This window comes from Penicillium hordei (assembly GCF_028827395.1).
Source record: "Penicillium hordei strain IBT 12815 chromosome Unknown utg000001l_segment0_segment0, whole genome shotgun sequence".
In the NCBI taxonomy this organism is placed as follows: domain Eukaryota; kingdom Fungi; phylum Ascomycota; class Eurotiomycetes; order Eurotiales; family Aspergillaceae; genus Penicillium; species Penicillium hordei.
Window position 1 is genome coordinate 2,065,180 of NW_026623142.1, and position 18,844 is coordinate 2,084,023.

The following is an 18,844-nucleotide window of genomic DNA, read 5'->3' on the forward strand; positions in this document are numbered from 1 at the left end:
ACAGCTTTTACCTCTTACCTTTTACCTTTTACATACCTTTTTTCTTACCTTCCTCTTTTTAACGAATCAGATAACCGCATCATGTCTGGAACTGAAGCAATCAACCACGCCCAGCTGGAGAAGGACGTGGGGGGTCCCTCTCCCCCCTCTCCCCAGAATGGCCAGAATGGCCAGGGCAACGGCGGTGTTCCTATTCAGCCCCAACTATCCGCCGAAGAGCACCAGGTAGCACGGGCCGCCGCGCGCTTTGGCTACGGACCTCTCGCCCACGTCAACGCCACAGAAGCATCCCTGCCTCCCTTCGGTGGTGAGTTCCAGCCCGGTCTATACAAGTCCGTTGAGGGTCGCAAGTTCGCCAATCCTGCGCCTCTCGGCCTGTGCGCTTTCGCCCTCACCACTTTCGTCCTGAGCGCCGTCAACATGGGAACCCTGGATATCTCCAGCCCTAACATCGTGGTCGGTCTTGCTTTCGGTTACGGTGGTCTCGTTCAGCTGCTTGCCGGCATGTGGTATGTAGCCCTAACTTTTCCGTGACCCCATTGGGTTTTACAGCCTTGTTCGGCGGCTAATCCGCGCTTTTGTTTTTAATATAGGGAAATGGCTGTCGGTAACACTTTTGGTGCTACTGCTCTCTCCTCCTACGGTGGTTTCTGGATCGCCTTCGCTATCGTCTTGACCCCCGGTGGGTTCCAGATTGGTGAGGCTCTCGGCGAGACAAGCAGTGATCCTTCCAAGTTCTATGACTCCATGGGTCTTTTCCTGATGGTCAGTTTTTGCGTCACTCCCCTGTCTCTTTTACAAGAGACAATGTAAAAATGAAATCACCCGCTGACAATATTATTTCATTTCAGGGCTGGTTCATCTTCACCACCATCATGCTGTTCTGCACTCTCAAGTCCACCGTCGCCTTCTTCTTGCTGTTCTTCACTCTGGACCTGACCTTCCTCTTGCTCGGTGTCGCCTACCTGCAGCGCGGTCCCGACGGTCACCCCAACGCCAATGTCCAGAAGGCCGGTGGTTTCTTCGGATTCCTCGCTGCCTTCTCCGCTTGGTACAATGCCCTCGCTGGTATCGCTGATACTAGCAACAGCTTCTTCATCATCCCCGTCGCTCACTTCCCCTGGTCCCCCACTGGCCGTGTCCGCCGTGGTAAGACTGACCGTGAGCTCGCATAAGCGACTATTTCCAATAAACTTATTGGAAAAGAGACGGGGATGTGGAGTGCCCGCCAGGTGCTTGTAATGTTTTCGATACCCAGTATTGTATGTATAGGCTGCAGATAGACTGAGGCTCTTGTTTCGCCCGCTTTGTGCTCATCGACTCGTTGGCTCGTTGTCGGTTGGGTTTCGGTTTGCGGGTTGGAGGAAAGGTCTGTCTGTTCGTCTTGTGACTGTTGCTGTGTGTTGGATGATCAATACGGACCATCCTACCCGGCGCAGTTGCATAAATATCCACCAGTCATCGCTTTTCGGTTTTGGAAAGTCGGTTGATGATGGTTGTAATCTTCCGGAGAGCACTTGGTTGATTTCTTGTGCTCTCTGGCTGTTTTTTTTTTTCCTTTCTGTATTTAGTCTCCTTTACCTGCGAGTTTCTGTGACTCAGTAATTAATTCATCAAACATTCTTCACAATCTTCTCGTTCCATCTTGTAGACTGTTGTCCCCAAGCTTTCGAGCTCGAGTCGAATTCTGCCCTGTGCTTGCTCTTGTTCGGAGGGCTGCTGTTGGCCGGGGCCATTTTAAACCCAACCCCATCATCTTGTGTAACCATGCATGCGAGTCAAATCAGGTCATTGTTGCGAATTGATGAACGCCAGTTGAGCTAGATACAAAGCATCCATCACATCGTAAGCAATATGCTGTACTGGACACATCTGTCATCAATCATCCAAGGATATGCATGGCTAGTCAAGCCCTCCGACCTGGGGAGCCCTGAAGGCTGACAAGCCATGGATATCCTAGTATGTGATTTATGAAGTGATATCCACTGAAGGTAAAAGGTTAAAGACGAAATCCCAATGTTTTGTATTGGGGAGAAAGAGTTTGTGTCAGTAGCAGAGAGTAAAAAGAGCACGTAAAAGGGGGCATGGAAGAAGTATGTACATATACCCGAAATGAGCAATGAGTCTTTTTTCCAGCACCCAGAGCCTATTATACCTAGACCCTTGACTGGCCTTGCCCGGGATCAAGCCGCCCGAGAGTGGAGATTGATGTCTGATATCATGTCGGTAATTTCTCGGCCTGGGCTAAGTCCTGCAGAGCTGACAGGGGGATCCTAAGACCTTCATATGTTGTGGATGTACGTAACATTCTCCGACATACTTTCTTTTGTGTTTCTAGTTCAATCGACGAGGGAAAAAAATAAATAGAAGTGAAATGAATTCGAAAAAAAAAAAAAAAAAAAAAACCGCAACGCAACGCAATAACCTGGGAAAGATGAAGCAAGCTAGGAAGCATACCCATATCTATTAAAAAGCGCGCAACGCCGAACCAAAGCCGACAACTACCCGGCTGAAGCTCGGCGCATACTCGGTAGGGGGGCTTCCACAGCGTATCAGCTTCGTTGTGTGTAGAGACGGCCGGAGATTGTTCGGATATCGGGATGCCGTGCTTATCTTTTGTGGATTCATGGGCTTGGATGCCGAGAATGATGAAGTATGTGTCGGGATTGACCGGGATTGTGTGCTTGGCTTCAGTGGTTGGTTGTTCTTGTCAGGGGGAGGGTGTTTGAGGTAGGGATAGTACAACATATGTTGTACACTAAACTTCTAGTGCAAGCGAGACGTAGCAATACGCTCTACATATGAAGTGCATTTGGTTCCAGGGTTGGAGAAGTGGTCAATTAGGTGGATAGGCTATATAGCTGCTTTGGAGAGGAGTAGTCGTCAATCATTGGGAATAGAACTATGTACATTACATCTTCACTCATATCATGGGCTAGATAGCAAGACGGCAAGTCCGGAGCCTGAGCATAGACTAGGCAAAAGTGGCTGTATATGTTATAACCAACTTTGAAAAAGTTCGGTCTATTACGACAGAGCCAAGTAGCCTAGTTCACACTGCCGGTGATTCTACCTGCAAATGACACTCATCCCAAACCTGATGAAGCATAGGTAGGTGAATACGATCGACATAGAAAAAGCCCAACAAGATAGAACGGGCCTCCTGCCACGAGTGGACTCCCTGCAGTCGCGCAGCATTGGCCAGTTCAGATACGAAGAAGGCCCTCTCTGACGGCAGGGTTAGACTGCATGCCGCGCCCATGAAAAGCTGCCAGAGGAGTAGGTCGCGACAGAGCGCGAATAAGCCTGAGGGGATAGTCGCCTCGAGGGCAGTGCGCAGAGCCTGGATTGGTTTGGGCAGCAACTGGCCGATCATTGGATAGAAGTTCCAGATGGCACTGTTGTGGAACAGTAGTAAAGCGAGACGAGTGCAGCCCTCGATGGAGTTGTCGCCCTTTACCTGGCCTGTTGTTGTATATCGGTCTGTGTGTAGTTGGTATTCTACGTGCAGCACTTCTGTGTTGAAGTAGTCCTCGGTCTCTTCGTTGAACTCTTTGTACCCGGTGTTGCCTTTGATCCATTCTGCATACCAGGATAGCTCGAGGAGGTCATATACAATTTGCGGCATGGCTTCGCCGAAGATGCCGGGTATCTTCAGTAGAGGGAAGAGGCGGGTGGAAAGTAATGCTACGTCATCGTTGGGTGGAATGAGAGAGAAGCGCGCGGGACGGGTGTAGCGAACAAAGGGGAATATAGGTTTGGCATGGGCCATGCAAGCAACTCGGATATCAGTCCTAATTGCGAGGTTAGCAAGCTTTGTATCTAATAATGAAAGGGTATACCAACCATGAGATCTGGAACCGCACATCTGAAGGGACATCGTCAAAGTTCTTTCGCAGTGCGATCATCTGTCGCAAACCTGCCAGATGGATTTTAAGATAATCGGGATTCCCCGACGCGATCTACAGTTATGTATGAGCGTTGGGAATCGGAAGCATGATTTCGCAAAATACACTCACTTCAATTGTCAATAAGGTAGAAACTGCAGCAATCAGAACATCACTCGAAGCCTTGACCGGGTCTGACAGGCCTTCGTTGACCAGTCGAATAGTCTCACCACGGTGGTGGAAAGTGTCGATCACCAACTGACTCCGCTTTTGTTTGGGATCTCGGATGGGTAGCTCGCCTGCGCGCATAGCATCATTGGAAGTAGCCATACAAATTGTTGCATGCAGAATGGCCGGGTCGCGCTGGATCAAGGACGCCCAATGCGCTTGCAGCTTAGGCTTATACCGCGTCTGCAATGGGTGCGCTTCTTGTGTCAGATCCCAGAGGACTATATCTTCGTCAGTATGCAACCTCTACTATATCACGATGGGGGATTAAAGAAACACTCACACACTCGCAGGTGTCGCATCATTCTATCTGTAAGCTGCGTATGCCCAGTATTAAAAGGATCATTAGCTCCTTGTCCCACGTAAGACCATGCAGATGGTCCAGCGGGGTAGGCCATCGTCCCACCAAGACTACAGTCATCCCACGATGCAGCTTGCATAGCAGGGTATCCCACGGCTGTTGATGTAACAAGCTCATCGACCTGTTCTAGCTCTTGTTCTTTTGAGATTTGACTGCTGGATAAGCTGGCGGATGAGCTAATAGACGGACGGGTAGGCTGAACGGGTACGAGTGCCCCGGGGTTTGTCGGGGGTTGATAAGAAGAGTGCTTCCATTTGCTCTTATTGTACTGTTCCGTGCTCTCCATTCGCTTCTTGCGATTATGCTCGGACATAACATGGGACCGAATCCGCTTTAGGGTCTCATCCGTCGTGCCTGCCGCTGCCGTTTGTTGATCACTGTTGACCCAGAATAACGTCGATTTCCCCGTAGATGCATTGTTGTTTTTGCGAGGTTTGCGTACCCTAGTGGTTGTTTTTCGACTGGGAGCTGTGGGTGGAGGAGGTGGTGGAGCTGTCGGTGCTGAGGTCACGGTCTGTACAGAGTTGGGATCGAAGTGGATGGGAGCTGCATAGGGGGAGTGGATCGGATCGGCCGCCCAAGCCGCGGCCGATGGCCGAGACAGCACGGGCAAGGGCTGCTCGTAACCCGGTAAGAGGTCCTTGGCATTCATCGAGCTTATCTGGAAGTTCGAGGCATTACATAGGAGGGAGGGATTTAGAAGAGGACAAACTTCCTTTCCGGACCGGCGGGGTAGAAATCACAGGAAATTTGGATTCTTCACATTGCAGAATCATCGGCCCCGCTAAGAGCTCTAGTGGAATTCGACAGGTTTATTTTAAGATGTTTTAAGGGGAAGCATATAGGCCGTTTAGGTCATTTAGGGGAATTGAGGGAATTGGGGGAATTAGGGGAATTGATGATTTCTTTTAGTTTCTTCCGATACCACAATAATCCCCCTTTCCAGGCCTGCAACAATCCCAACCTTGCAAGTTCCCAATATCCACTTGACCTTGAAGACATGGGATTATTCACCGAGCTTGTTCTTTCTGAGGTCATGTGGTGTTTTTTTTTAAAAAAAAGTGTGATAACACATGTCTACAAGACCTCGACATCGTGGTCTGATATATTCATGAAACACCCCAAATATATGGGGATAACCCAGTATATAGATGATCTGCATTCTGGCCCCCCTGTGAGGTCATAACGAAATATTTTCAACGGCTAAAAAGCCGTAGACGTTAAGTCAAGATTTTCCCCCGTCAGCACTAGCCTTGAATCTGTTATAGTGGGCGTTGTATAAGCCCGAGGCTGTGCAACTAAAAGTTTCAAACTATGTGGATGATCATGTTCTTGACCTTGTTACAAATTTGGTTCTTGGAGTACAAGTGCCTAATCTGAAGGGGTTTCCAAGGTAATTACGTACATGATTTGAGATCTACAATATAACTACAACATACGATATTGGTAATATCAAAGAGCTAGTTTACACGGAAACATCTGTGGTCTACTCAATGTGGAGGCGATGTGGGGAGCAAGTGAGATAGAACGAATGAGATAGTCGCGGGAAGATAATCTAATAACGGACATCGGTTTCATTCCGAGGCCATGCAAATGGTGTTGGGCCCATAAATTTAGGTCATGCCAGGACGCGGGAAGACCGGCACCGTGTCCAGCTGTTCTAATCCACCCATTGTACCACTCTGCCCGCTGTTTTGCCAACCTTGTCCGGTCTGCTGATTGATAAACTGGCTTTGCCGGAAAGGATTGGTGCTGCCAGTTGGGTTAGGCCGCAAGGGGGCAGCTGCGGGGGGTTGCAGACCTTGCTGCGGAGCAGGAGAGGCTCGCGCAAAAGGGTTGGTCCCCGTCCGCTGAGGCTGGATCGGCTGCGCCTGCGGTGGCTGAGGGAGAGGCACTTGCGGGGGTTGCGCAGGCTGAAATTGCTCATTTGAGGGATTATATTGCGTGTTTGCTGTGGATAGTCGTCTTGCGAATGGGTTCGTGTTCTGCCGCGATAGAGGAGCGGCGGGTGGCTGAGCGGCCGTGGGAGTGTTGAGCATCATTGACTGGCGGAACGGATTGGTGTGCTGGGGCTGCAGGGGCTGCAAGGATTGAGGTGCTTGCTGTTGTTGTTGAGGGAAGGCGGTAATTCCTTCCTGCGGGATAGGAGCCAATTGCGACTGGAAGCCATACGACTGCGGCTGGGGGAGTACCCTCCAAATCCAGCGCCAGTTGGCATAGCTTGAAGAGGCTGTGGTGGCGGCGGCTGTTGTTGCTGCTGCGGCTGCCCAAATGGATTGTTTGGGCCCTGTGCTTGATAAGGGGTTCCATATTGGGTCGGCTGGGCATATCCAGTTGCCAAAGGCTGCTGTTGAATCGCCTGAGGCTGTTGCTGGAAGCCAGTCTGCTGGGGATAAAATGGTTGCTGTGACTGCTGTTGGAACCCTGTTTGCTGGTACTGCACCGGGTTCTGTTGCGCCATTGGCTCCTGGTTCTGCTCAATTGAATCAAAAAAGTCGATCAGGTCCACAGGTGGTGGCTTCGGTTGTTCGGCCTGCTTGGGTTGGTTTGACGCCGGCGGGTTCGACATCAGTGTGTTCGGCGTTGGCTTTGATACATCTGCTGTCGCACTGGCTTCCATGCTCGGTGGAACGCGTACACCTTTCTTAGCCAAGTACTCCCGTCGGCGAAGATCGAAATCAGGATCGTTGAGATCATCCTCGAGAAGGCGCGCCAGATCTGTGGAGGCATGCTTGAGCTTCGGGATTTCCAAGCGAGTAGCAGATTGGAAATGTCTAGCCACTCCCAAGAACTGAACCACTTCTTCCGTTTGTTTCGTGAATGTCTTATAGATTGCCAGGGCACGTATACTATCCGGCCGCGACATCTCGAAGTAGTGTTCTATTAGGGTTCAGAGTTAGACCAACGCCGATCAATGGAGGGGCTGCTGACTTACCTAAGACATTGATCGTGCCCTCATTCATGACTGAATACAGAGTCAATAGATCAAGCGTGAGGAGACGGAACGCGGTCAGACTGATCTCGTTCTCGGGCTCATCAGTCAATAGCTGTATACTGTCAGTCACCGAAAATCAGACCCAAATTCGGAATTCACCTACATCACAGCGCAGTAACACACGAATTTGCTTCTGTACAATTTCCGTTTCCCTCAATAGTCCTTTCTCCACACCTATCCTCTTCAGCCGTCCTGGTCCGCTTCGTACGTGATCCGTCTTGCAGGCTTCAAACGCCTTGGCGCGCGTGATTAGGTATTCGGCATACCGTCGGATATTATGCCCCTGCGATTGGGCTGTAAAACAGTCAGTAAGATGCGCTCATATCCCTGTGAGGGAAACCCTGGTCTAACCTTCAGAGAAATTGCTGGGCGCGATCTTCTTCGGGTTATCGGACAAGTATCCAAGCGCAGCATCCAGTTGACCCTCTCGGATCATGAGATGGAGGACGATGAGCGCCTTGAATACAATGGTCCATGCCGAGTCTCGAAGTCGTATTTGGAGTGTTCGGAATACCTCTGCGACTCCTGCCTCGCCGGTATGAGTCGCCACAAGGATGTTCTCTATGTATTTGGATTTAGGGGCCGCAAGCTGTTCACGCCAAATGGTTAATAATAGTCGCATGCAGAAAACAATAAGTTCAACATTCAGACTGACCTTGAGCTTCGTGGCCCCTTTTACTGACTTCTCAAATCCTCCGGGCATGTTGTTTGTGAAAGTCGCGAATCGGTGCCCAACTTCTCGATGGCTCAGGAGAATGCAAGTCTGTCGGAAGACAGTAGGAAAAGACTGGAGAGCCTGCTCCAAGAATCAACGCCCTTGTAATGTCCGAGAAAATCTTCAATCATCCGTATCGTTCATGACGTGGCTCATTGAGCCATGCTGTAAGCCTCGGGAAAGTGGGTGGTTTTCTAGGGGCGAGGGGCCAAAGTCCGATCGGAACGGCCGGGCCAGGAATTGGCGAGAAGTAGAAATCACAGAGGTGATATAGACAGAAAAGTAAATTGAGGGATAAGGATAGCAAATTGGACAATCTCAAGGGTGAGGGCAAAGGGAGTTGGGGCGGAGTGCATGTTCCTAGAGGGCAACCCAAATCGGGACTAGCGTAGATTGGGAGTTCCGCATGTGCACGGGGGAGTATGAGTATAGTATATACTTATATACTTATATCGAACTTACATATCAGATCATATATAGAGGTTTATAGGCAATATGGACCATAAATGACAATGTCATACATTTTATCGGTTATTGACGATATTATTGAAATCTTGTCACCTCGTTTCAATCCTTTAGGTGTTTTACACAATTGAGGGAAATACGGCACAGCAATTTTTTATTTTTTATTTTTTTTTGGTAAGATCTTGATTCGATGGAAAGAGGAAAGAGTAAGATATTCTGGCTAAAATACAGTCCACTAGGTAAGTAGAAGACTACATACTAATGTTTTGTGGTGTCGATCTAGGGCTACATACATGAACTATATATGTCATACTCCACGTAGTGATTATACTAGAACCAAGCCAGTCATCAGTTAGAACTAACCCTGGAAGGTCTATACAATTCTATTTCTCACGATAATCGATTAAATGCTTATTCTTTTAGGTAGGAAAACAGTTATCTTTTACATATTTGCCAAGTCTGTCCGAGATGGGCAAAATGTGTACCTAGAACAATGAGATCTCCAACTTCTATCGTATCCCAACATGAGAGCAATGTTTGAAGAGAGGTACATAACATGATCAGATATATTTATGAGTTAAGTATAGTAAATTGGCTTCGCTCTTTGTTAGTTTCTTGGGAGACGACAGTCGCATACATGGGACCGAAGATATCTCTATTCTGAGAATGTTCAAGGGACGAGCTGGGGATTTCTCTCTCCTCCCTTCCAAAACTAAGCCCCAAGTTTACCTGCTCGTTTGCTATAACCTTCTCTTACTCCCCTTCTCTCTCTTCTCTTCTTCCCACCCTTGTGACATTCCCTTCTTGTCAAGTCTTCGGTTAACTTGAACAAGCCACCATCCTTCACACACGTTACCTCTCACAGTTTTGAGACTCCACTGAAACATTGCATCTGCATTTATCTTCCATTCGAAATGGAGGGCAAAAGACCGAAGCTAAGATGGGACGTTCCAATGCGCCAAGCTCTTTGCTGTCTGTACCGGTTTTTCCGATGCAACAAGAAACAAAAAGAGGAGATCTTCTTCTCTATGTTCCGCGACAATCTGAGAAAACGTGGAATTCATCGATTTGTTCCAGGTAAAACGCTTCACGCACAGTGGAACTGGATGAGAAACACTGGCGATCTTATCTGGTCGCATGTCCATCGGAACACTGATTTCAATATGGACGGAGAATGGAGGAACGTCATCCAGCGCATCAAGTCCACTGCATTGACAATGCACCTCCCTCTTATCGAGAAGACAGAGGATGACATTGACACTGCTCAATGGGGCACGCGAATGACAATGGCCTTGAGACTGAGAACTGAGTCCCCCCCGCAGACCCCCCACCCCATGTCATTTTCACTCCACCAGCGAAGAGCAGAGGAAAGGAGCCATTATTTTGCCAAAAGTGATGATCAAAAAAGTGAGAGTATCACAATGAGTGTCGGCCAGAGTCAGGAATGGGCCGACGAGCCGAGACATATCGACCCTCTGGAAAACAATGAGGCTGTTGTTACCAGTCATGGCAAGACGTGTATCTGGTGTGAGCATGGATTGGCAATTGACGAGACAGATGGTCCCGATGAATGGACCCAACATACTCATCTTGACCAACACAAAATCCTCGACGAAAACCAGTCCCAGCATCAGCACCAAGGGTACCAAGATTTGGGCCAACAGGTTCAAGATCAACAGCCAGATCAACAGCAAGAACACCAAGGCTGCAGCCAGCAGCATCATGGCCAGCAAGGCTATCACCACGACCATGAGCTGGCCATGAGAGGAGTTCCCGCCGACAAAATGCCACCGTTGCTGTTTCGGTGGTCAAACCGTGACTCGCAAGGAGTCAACTCGAAGACTGTTTTTCTAGCCGGGCTTTTCTGCAACGGTGAATGGCTTGACCCTGAAGACTTATCTGATGACCGTTTCGAGAGCTTCTTTCGAAGCCATGTCACCAAGGAAAAAGTCAAAACGCCATTCATTTCTACCTCTCATTCTCCTTTGGCACCACTTCACCGTGCTATTGCTAATCAAAACGGTGCCATGCTGACCGTAATTGACACCTCGAAGCTAGAAACAAAAGTATTCTATGCCCATCCGCTTGCGATTCGGACTAGGACTTTTACCTACAGCTGGAAGGGATATGGAGAGTACCTCATCTGGGGCCGTATCCCACTTGAGGCAATTGGTTTCAGCGTCGAAATAACAAGTTTGGAGCAAATCATACAATCCCACCGCGATGTCGCTCGCTTGATGCAAACCGCTCTTATCCGTGGCTCTCCACGCTGCAATCAGAAGTTGCGAGACATGCTGGCGGCAAAAAGAAAGTCGCCTTTCCAGTCCGGTCGAACACTTGGAAAGTTGTTGACTCTTCTTGAAGTTCCAACGGTCCACTGGGACAACATAACATCAAGATTTGCCAAATCATGGGGTTGGAAATATGCTAAAGAGATCGTTCTGCTCCACAATGGTCTTCGAAGTGCACCACCTTACCTGTCCGAGGAATTGTCAGATTCTGAAAGTGAAGTTCCATGGCCCACACCCCAAAAGACGCCAGTGAAAACTTCCCAAAAGATGCCATTTTCATCTGACTGCGTTTCTGATCTAGACTACGAACCGTCCGAGACTGACAAAGGCTCGGGAGGGACCTCAGAGTCGGAATACATGGACGAGTCTCGATCGATGACGATCTGCGATGTGAGCGAGACATCGGATGACGGAAAGTTCTCAACACATGAGACGCTGTCTAGTGGGATGTTCTCTGAAAACGATGCCCCCGAACCCTCCTCGGGACCGGTACATAGTCAAGAAGTAATTGATCTCACCTCGGATAACGAGGATACTAGTTCTCAGCGGGCATTGCAATTGGGCTGGCCGTCCGATGATGAATATATGTACCCCGACACGCCCACAAAAATCAGGGGAAGAATCCCATTGCAATCGGGACAAAGCACCATCAACAATCTTGTCCTAGATGGTCATACAGATATGGACTTTTTTGAGAAAGTCCGAACTTGGGCTCATCACGAAAACTGACAGAATGATATGCGAAATGCCACGAAGAGAGAATCTATGCTTGGCGTGGAAGAGAACATTGAACAATCTTTGTTTTGCACAGCCATGTGAAGATGAGGAAGCCCTAGTAAATATGTCAATATGCCTGTGTGATATTAGTTGAATGAAAACTTTGTGACAACGCTGTCTCCAACGTATGTAATGCCCGTAAGAATGATCTACAACACCTGTGGGTACCTAGTACGTGCATTCACGAATAAAGCAAATGAAGTGGGTATATCCAGATTTTACCTTCCTGAGCATCTAGAGTAGGTATGATGCAACCTGACTAGTAAGATAGCCAATGGATGCCCAAAATGAGACCAAAACCACGCACGCCTACAGATATCCGGACAACCCTTCCCCCGGAGTATGTGGTTTGCAATTTCCATGGAAAACACATACAAAGGTCCTACTGTTAGACTTAGAAGAGCGAGAAAATAACTCGAGATGCGTATTGAGAGGCTCTGTTAAGATTGCCATGCATGGTCAATCTTGCCTTGTACCAGAGTTGTTGTACAGTTTCCATCACAGGAGGGCCGAACAAATCATTTTGATTTTTGCGTGGATACACATTCATCAGCGAGGTATCTGGGACATGGAAACTCATAAACTATCCCGACCCCCATCCAAGAACTTCCCGTATATCCAGTCCATACCGCTTCCTTCGCCTTCAAAACACCCGGTTTATTAACCTAGAACTTGGAGAAAGACTTGACAGCGCGGGAGGTCTTGGCGTGAACCTTCAACACGTTGAAGCGAACCTATAGAAATTTGGGTTAGTTATCTATTTCATCGCAAAACACCATGGGGAGCCAAAATTCGACTTGTTGTAGTAGTGCAATAAAGTGTGGCTTTGCAGACTGCCAACAGTGGCGAAAATTGACCTGGATCACTAGATGAACGTACAGTCTTGCTGAGAGGACGGCACTGGCCGACGGTAACCATGTCACCCTCCTCAACACGGAAAGCGGGGGAGACGTGGGCAGACAGGTTCTTGTGGCGGCGCTCGTAACGGTTGTACTTGGGGACGTAGTGCAGGTATTCGCGGCGGATGACGAGGGTACGGTGCATCTTGGTGGAGACTGTACATAATTCGTTAGGAAATCCCCTTGCCTTGTAAAAAGATAGTTCTGATTTAACTTACCGACTTTGCCGACGAGGACACGGCCACGGATGGACACCTGGGAGGTGAAGGGGCACTTCTTGTCTGTAAAAGTTCAAAAATGAGCAATCTGACACATGAAGAAATCGGTAATCGCAAGCAAGTCTTTTTTTGGCATGAGTGGTCTTTCCGAGGTTCGAGAGTTCGAGTATTGAATGCGAATATTGGCGAGAGAGGAAACGACAGAGATTCCAAGCCCCTCAATTGCTCCACGCGATCCTCCATTCGTCCTTTTGTAACCTTGAAAAGACCACCCACCCATATATTTCGCCACCAGATTTCGAATAAAAACTCAACGGAAGTCGTTCATACCGATGTAGGTTCCCTCAATGGCGGTCTTGGGGGTACGGAAACCGAGACCGACATCCTTGTACCAGCGGCGGCCCTGGGCAGTCTTCTTGGAGGAAGCCTTAGCCTTGGTGTTAAGGAAGATGTGAGGCTGCTTCTGGAAAGCGCGCTCCGACTGGACGGTCAACTCGGTGGCCATTTTTGCGGTGTTGTTCGACGAGGAAGCGGTGTCGAAGAAATGTCGGGTTGGCGGCTGTCGAAGATGAGGAAGATTCGTTGCCCGTCGGAATCTTTGGTAATTCGTAGTGTGCGACACTAGTCCCGATCGGGACTAGGCTAATTGGGGTTAGGGCTCTGCGCTTTTGTTTACATCACGTGATTGCGGAGGCAACGCGCTTTGGGCAGGTGCGATAGGAACAGATTACAGGCTCAGTCCTGTTTGATCTAGAGATCTTAAGGTTCGGATTTATGGAATATGCAATCTTGAATTGATCTGTGAATGCGCCCATTCGACCGCCGAAAATGTCAACTCGACCCGATTCCGCGGCTTTGCGACAGCCACGATCTCGTCGGTCTATCGCTCATGTCCCGCGGTCTAGGATGACGTCTGGTCTGGACAAGGAGAATGCGACAACGGAGATTGGCGCAGCCCAGCCATTTTCGAATAACACAAAGCCTGCTATGAGGGATAAGAAGTCTCGGAGTAAGAGTTTGGGCCCCGGTGGGCTTGATGCCCTCCAGAATTCTAACGGCAATCGCCGCCAGGTAGCTACCAACCGAACACAACTCGCGCATATGCAGAATAATTCTGACTCAAACATCTATAGTCTACGGCTTCTTTCCCGCTAAAGTCCATTCTCAAACCTACAGTCCCTGTCTCTCCAGTGCGAAACATCCCGTCATTCGAGGAAACGCGGCGACGTACACCAGCTCGTAGTAAACAGCAGACTCATGACGGCACGATGGATGGACAGAGCCAAAAGGATCAAGGGAAAGAGGGTCTCTTGATTGACTTTGAAGCGACGCCGGGACCTCCCACGACAGATAATGACAATGACGACACGGCGAACCCGTTTGATACATTTAATGCGACTTCCGCCATTCGTGAGGAGATGGCTGCTACCAAGGAGCGCGATGAACAGGAGCGCAAAGATCGTGAACGACAGAATATCCTAGAGAAACGAGCGGCGCGGAGGAAATCGATGGGTTCGTGTGTCCATTCAAATTTATCATGGAAGTGACTATTGACACATCTGTACAGCAAATCGCCGAGTATCCTTTGCCCCTGAGGCAACTCTACACACCTGGAACGTGGTGGAAATTCCGGACGACTCAACCTCCTCGTCTGCTGCGAACTCAACAAGACGCGCATCTGCTGCTGCAAACTCTCAGAACCAACCCGGCCCTATCTCACCCACCAAAGATGCCCCATCTTCACCAGCAGAGTCGGAATTCGGATTCTCCCCTGTCCGCACACAAGATCTGGATCAGATAAGAGATCGCCCATCATCTGGGGGTGGCGACCAGGATTTATCTTCTAGTCCGTTCAGCGGAAGCTCGGTAGGGAGCGAAGACACCGGCGCCCAAAGCCTGGCCGGAGAAGAGGACGATGGCGATTCCTCAGACTCCGACGATGGATTTGATGCTGAGAGCACTGCAATGAGCATGGATGATATGACCGCGCGCTCAGGGATGAGTGTCCAATCAGACGCAACTTCTAGCTCAAGCTCTAGTGCTAGACTCAACGAAGCACTGCGCCAAGCTGCACAGGAAGCAGGAACCGAACTTGACGAGGACGGAGAGATGTCAATGGAAATCGCGGATCAAGAGATAACTGGTGCTTTCCAGCCATGGATCAAAAAGGGCCAAAGACAAAGCTTCGATTGGGGAGATATTAGCGCACGACATGATGAGGAGAACGTTGACCCATCCAAGGATGCCACTACTCAAGGTTTGCCAGAATCAGATGATATTGACGAGGACGAAGATCTCAGCATGGACGTGACGAATGCCGTAGGACGCATCCTTGGCAAGTCTCCCAGCCGTCGCCAGAGCACGGCTCGTCGCCAGTCTGTGGCAGAAGAATCCAACTACGGAGATCAAACTATGGAGATGACCAATGTCGTCGGCGGCATCGCGCAGGAGGATTCGCCATCAAAGTTTTCTGAGACTGGTGACGAAGATGAAGGAATGACAATGGAATTCACTTCGGCCGTTGGCAAAATCTTGGGAAACCAACGTATTGAGGCCTCTAACTCTGATCAGATGAACTTCGATCAAGACAATGAGTCTGACGGTGGTATGGACATGGAGATGACTGGTGCAATTGGTGGTATCCTACAGTCAGGGATTGAAGCCAACGACAAAGTGCACGCGAAGATGATAATGGAGCTCGAAACAGACTCGGGTCAGCTCGCTAGCTCGCCTTTCCAAGACAACGTTCGGCAGTCTCCTGCCAAGTCCCCTGCTAAATCACCTCTGCGTTATCAAATTGCTGCTGTTGCATCCGAAAATGGGAGTCCCAGTTTGGCAACCGTGCGGGCTAGACATCCCCGGCGTAGCTCCACTTCAGAATCGTCGGGCACGCCAGGGTCGGCAAGCCGGCAACGATCACCACACACGAAGCCATTGACTCCGCCCAAACAGTCCACCCCCCAAGCGAAACCTACCACCCCAAGCAAGACACCTCCCTCTAGCAATGTTACTTTTAGAAGTGCTTCACCAAAGAAGCTCTTCCAGCCCGAGCTCCAGCAATCAGCAGATAAGCGCAAGTCTCTACGCCAAAGCCTGTTCGAGCATAACATAGCAACGGGAGAGTCGACCCCGCTCTTCAAATTACAACCACGCGAGGGCCGTCGCTCTTCTGGTTTAGGGATTGACAAAGAAGGCCTTGGATCTCCTCGCGTGGCGGCATTACTTGACAGGCGGCAGTCGCTAGGAGATAGTACGCCCAAGTTTATTCCGCAAGAACAGCCCCGATCTGGTGTACGCTTCGAGGATCCTTTGCAACTGCAGGCCGAGGAAGAACGTGAACGTGAAGAAGAGGAGCTCCGAGAGGATGGCCATATCACGGGCTTGCAGTCAGATCGGGACGTAACTCCAAGCTTGAAGGATATGATTTCAAACTTAAGCCCGAAAAAGTCTAGGATTGGCAGTCGTAAGAGTCTCCATGTTGGGGCTGCTCGCGGGGTTTTGGGCAAGCGCCCGGTCGAGCTGGACTTGGATGAAGATGAGGTTGAGAATTCGCCCAAGCGACTGCGTGGCCACAATGTCAGCCCGGTCAAAGGCGTCAAGTTGCCAACACCGATGTTTAGGGAAGGCAATGTCCGCCCGTCGATGCTTTCACCCGTCCGTAGAGCTGCTAGCTCATCGCCTCCCAAGGGCAGCACCACGCCTTCCCAGCAACCACGGAGTGCTTCTCAGACCTCGACAACTCCTCTCAAGCATGGGATTGATGCTCTTCATATTGCTTCTGATCCTCAGCAGCCAGAAGAAGAAGAGAATACTCCTGTCGAAGAACCCTCTGAGGAAATTGAGCCTATTCAGTTGCAGGACTTCTTGAAAATGACTAATATTCATTTCATGGAACTTACTACGACAAAAAGACGACATACAACTGCCCCTAGTAGTGTCACCAAGAAGTTGACACGGCTCTCTGGTGAGAACATGCCTAAACCAGGCTCTATAACATTTGACGATTGTGTGGCAGCTGGCTTTTGCACAGTGCCAATGCTTGAACTGTACCAGCATGTAAGTTTTGTTGGACCTGGATACTCTTGATTTTGCTCACACTGTCTCTAGTCGTGTCGGGAGTTAAAATCCTATATTTCTGAAGGTCGGCAAGTGATCCGCTCTATTGAGGCAGAAACATATGCAGAAAATCCAGCTCTCTTCAAGGAATATGTCACCGCTCCGCCAGATATCCGAGTCATCATGGACAATCAATTCCGAAACGTCAAGACCCATGCCCGTCTGCTGAGTAAGGCTACATGGTACGAATGGCGGATGAAGTTGCTTGAGGGGTTGAAGGAAGGGCTCATTCGCCACGTGGAGGAAATGAAATCAGACGACAATCTGCTATCTGAACGAGAAGAGTTGCTTAACAGGAACGTGCCGCCACTTGTGGAGAAACATGCCTCCCTCGAGCAAGAGGCAACAACCCTACAACAGTTGGTGGAGGAAATGGAGAACTGTGATCAAGATGAGCTGCGTAATACACGCAGCAAGCTGTCTGAGATGGACTCCGAAATTGCAGCCAAGAGACGGGAACTTGAGAAGTTGCAGGAGGAAGTCCAGGAGAAGACGACTTTCATCGAAACTGGAGCCGAAATGCGGGATGAATTCCTCGCTCAAATCCAGGAGGCAGAGCGTGTGAAGGAGGAGTGCCGTGGTTGGAGTGCCCGGGAAATCAACGACTTGAAAGGTGAATTGCCCCCCTCACTTCCCTTATGAAGCCTTTTTCTGTGGAATGCAATACTGACTGGGAAAACTAGGATCCGTCCAACGAATTCAGCAACAAACCGGCTGGTCGATCGTTTCGGCCTCATCTCCTTCAGATACCGAGGGACCTTTATTGAAGATGGCTTACCGGGACCAGCTCCAACTAGAGTTCTACCCTGGAGCGTTCGCCTCCAAAAACAGAGACCAGGACGAGGGAAAGAACTACCCAATGGAACTGACTTCCCAAAAGAATGCCAATATTTCTCCTATTGCATCTTTGGTCCTCCACTCCCTACAACACCACCTGGCTATCATCCAGCAATCCACTGTCGCACCCAAGCAGCTCTTGCGCTTCATCTCTTGCGCATGGGACCGCACCGTTGGGCTGGAAAACGAAGCACGCATGCTGGAATTCTGTGGTGTCACCCGTCTCACCCTATCCAAGCCCGACCAAGGCTCTCTTTCTCTACGAACACGCTGCACGCTCCTTGACAACGCCACAGTCCCCACACCTGGCCATAAAGGTGCTGCCTCAAAGAACAGCAGTATCAAGAGAATCGATGTTGACTTCACTGTCCGTACCCGCATTGATAAAACCAATGCTGAGAACACTATCGGTACCTTGGACTTTGATATTGATGTTCTGGCGACGAAGGTCTATGGTTTCGGAACAGGCAATAAGTCCGGCCTTCCAGACAAGGAGTTGCAAAGCATTCTCAGCAAAGTCCTTGGTCGGGATAAGGACGGTGATGTCCAGTTAGGGAATGGCGTTTGGTGCAAGGCAGTGCGCACGCTCACGGGATCTGTATTTTAATTCTTGAATATTGGTTTTTTTTTATGATTTGGGTTATTGGACGGGTTGGGTCTGCATCTAGGAAGGATGGCGCAGGATGAATCTTTTTCAATGCCCTTCTTGGGTTCAATGGCACGGGACAATGGGATATCTTGATATCGGGATCTGGCTAGGCGTTTTTTTATACCTAGTCTTTATTTTCATATCCACTGATTGATAATTCGTTTTCTATCCTTGATTTCCATTTCAAGTCAGAATCTTAGATTGTCTCACTATCTCATAGGGCTCATTACCCCTCCCTGTAACAAAGTCAAGTGAAAAACGAGGACTTGCCGACAACCTATCCATCTTCACTAACACCCGTGGACACGAGATCCTCCAAAGCTGAAATCTATTTATATTATACCACACTAATAGTGGCTACATGAACACTCGTGAATCCTGGCTAATGCATATAGAAAGAAGAGAG

At 49.4% G+C, this 18,844-nt stretch overlaps 6 protein-coding genes across 6 annotated transcripts; 3 read left to right on the plus strand and 3 right to left on the minus strand.

The window, feature by feature from the left end:
* Positions 1–81: 81 nt before the first annotated feature.
* N7537_000776 (acetate uptake transporter family protein) lies at positions 82–1,175 on the plus strand (the record flags this gene model as incomplete). The annotated part of the gene is made up of 3 exons (XM_056891834.1): positions 82–509; positions 594–765; positions 852–1,175. The coding sequence occupies 3 exons, from the start codon at positions 82–84 to the stop codon at positions 1,173–1,175; spliced, it is 924 nt and encodes a 307-aa protein (XP_056756829.1).
* Positions 1,176–3,052: 1,877 nt separating this feature from the next.
* On the minus strand, positions 3,053–5,128 carry N7537_000777 (uncharacterized protein; the record flags this gene model as incomplete). The annotated part of the gene is made up of 4 exons (XM_056891835.1): positions 3,053–3,794; positions 3,847–3,962; positions 4,020–4,336; positions 4,399–5,128. 4 exons carry the CDS (start codon positions 5,126–5,128, stop codon positions 3,053–3,055), a joined length of 1,905 nt encoding a protein of 634 aa, XP_056756830.1.
* A 961-nt stretch (positions 5,129–6,089) lies between these two features.
* On the minus strand, positions 6,090–8,174 carry N7537_000778 (ENTH domain protein; the record flags this gene model as incomplete). The annotated part of the gene is made up of 6 exons (XM_056891836.1): positions 6,090–6,607; positions 6,649–7,356; positions 7,412–7,523; positions 7,575–7,765; positions 7,823–8,060; positions 8,127–8,174. The coding sequence occupies 6 exons, from the start codon at positions 8,172–8,174 to the stop codon at positions 6,090–6,092; spliced, it is 1,815 nt and encodes a 604-aa protein (XP_056756831.1).
* A 1,391-nt stretch (positions 8,175–9,565) lies between these two features.
* N7537_000779 (uncharacterized protein) lies at positions 9,566–11,671 on the plus strand (the record flags this gene model as incomplete). The annotated part of the gene is made up of 1 exon (XM_056891837.1): positions 9,566–11,671. The coding sequence occupies one exon, from the start codon at positions 9,566–9,568 to the stop codon at positions 11,669–11,671; it is 2,106 nt and encodes a 701-aa protein (XP_056756832.1).
* A 470-nt stretch (positions 11,672–12,141) lies between these two features.
* On the minus strand, positions 12,142–13,651 carry N7537_000780 (40S ribosomal uS17 domain-containing protein; the record flags this gene model as incomplete). The annotated part of the gene is made up of 5 exons (XM_056891838.1): positions 12,142–12,453; positions 12,599–12,774; positions 12,837–12,899; positions 13,167–13,473; positions 13,568–13,651. 5 exons carry the CDS (start codon positions 13,649–13,651, stop codon positions 12,385–12,387), a joined length of 699 nt encoding a protein of 232 aa, XP_056756833.1. The 3' UTR covers positions 12,142–12,384.
* Positions 13,652–13,664: 13 nt separating this feature from the next.
* N7537_000781 (kinetochore-microtubule binding complex subunit SPC105) lies at positions 13,665–18,396 on the plus strand (the record flags this gene model as incomplete). Its single annotated transcript, XM_056891839.1, has 5 exons — positions 13,665–13,907; positions 13,970–14,348; positions 14,404–16,892; positions 16,944–17,565; positions 17,636–18,396. The coding sequence occupies 5 exons, from the start codon at positions 13,665–13,667 to the stop codon at positions 18,394–18,396; spliced, it is 4,494 nt and encodes a 1,497-aa protein (XP_056756834.1).
* Positions 18,397–18,844: the final 448 nt, after the last annotated feature.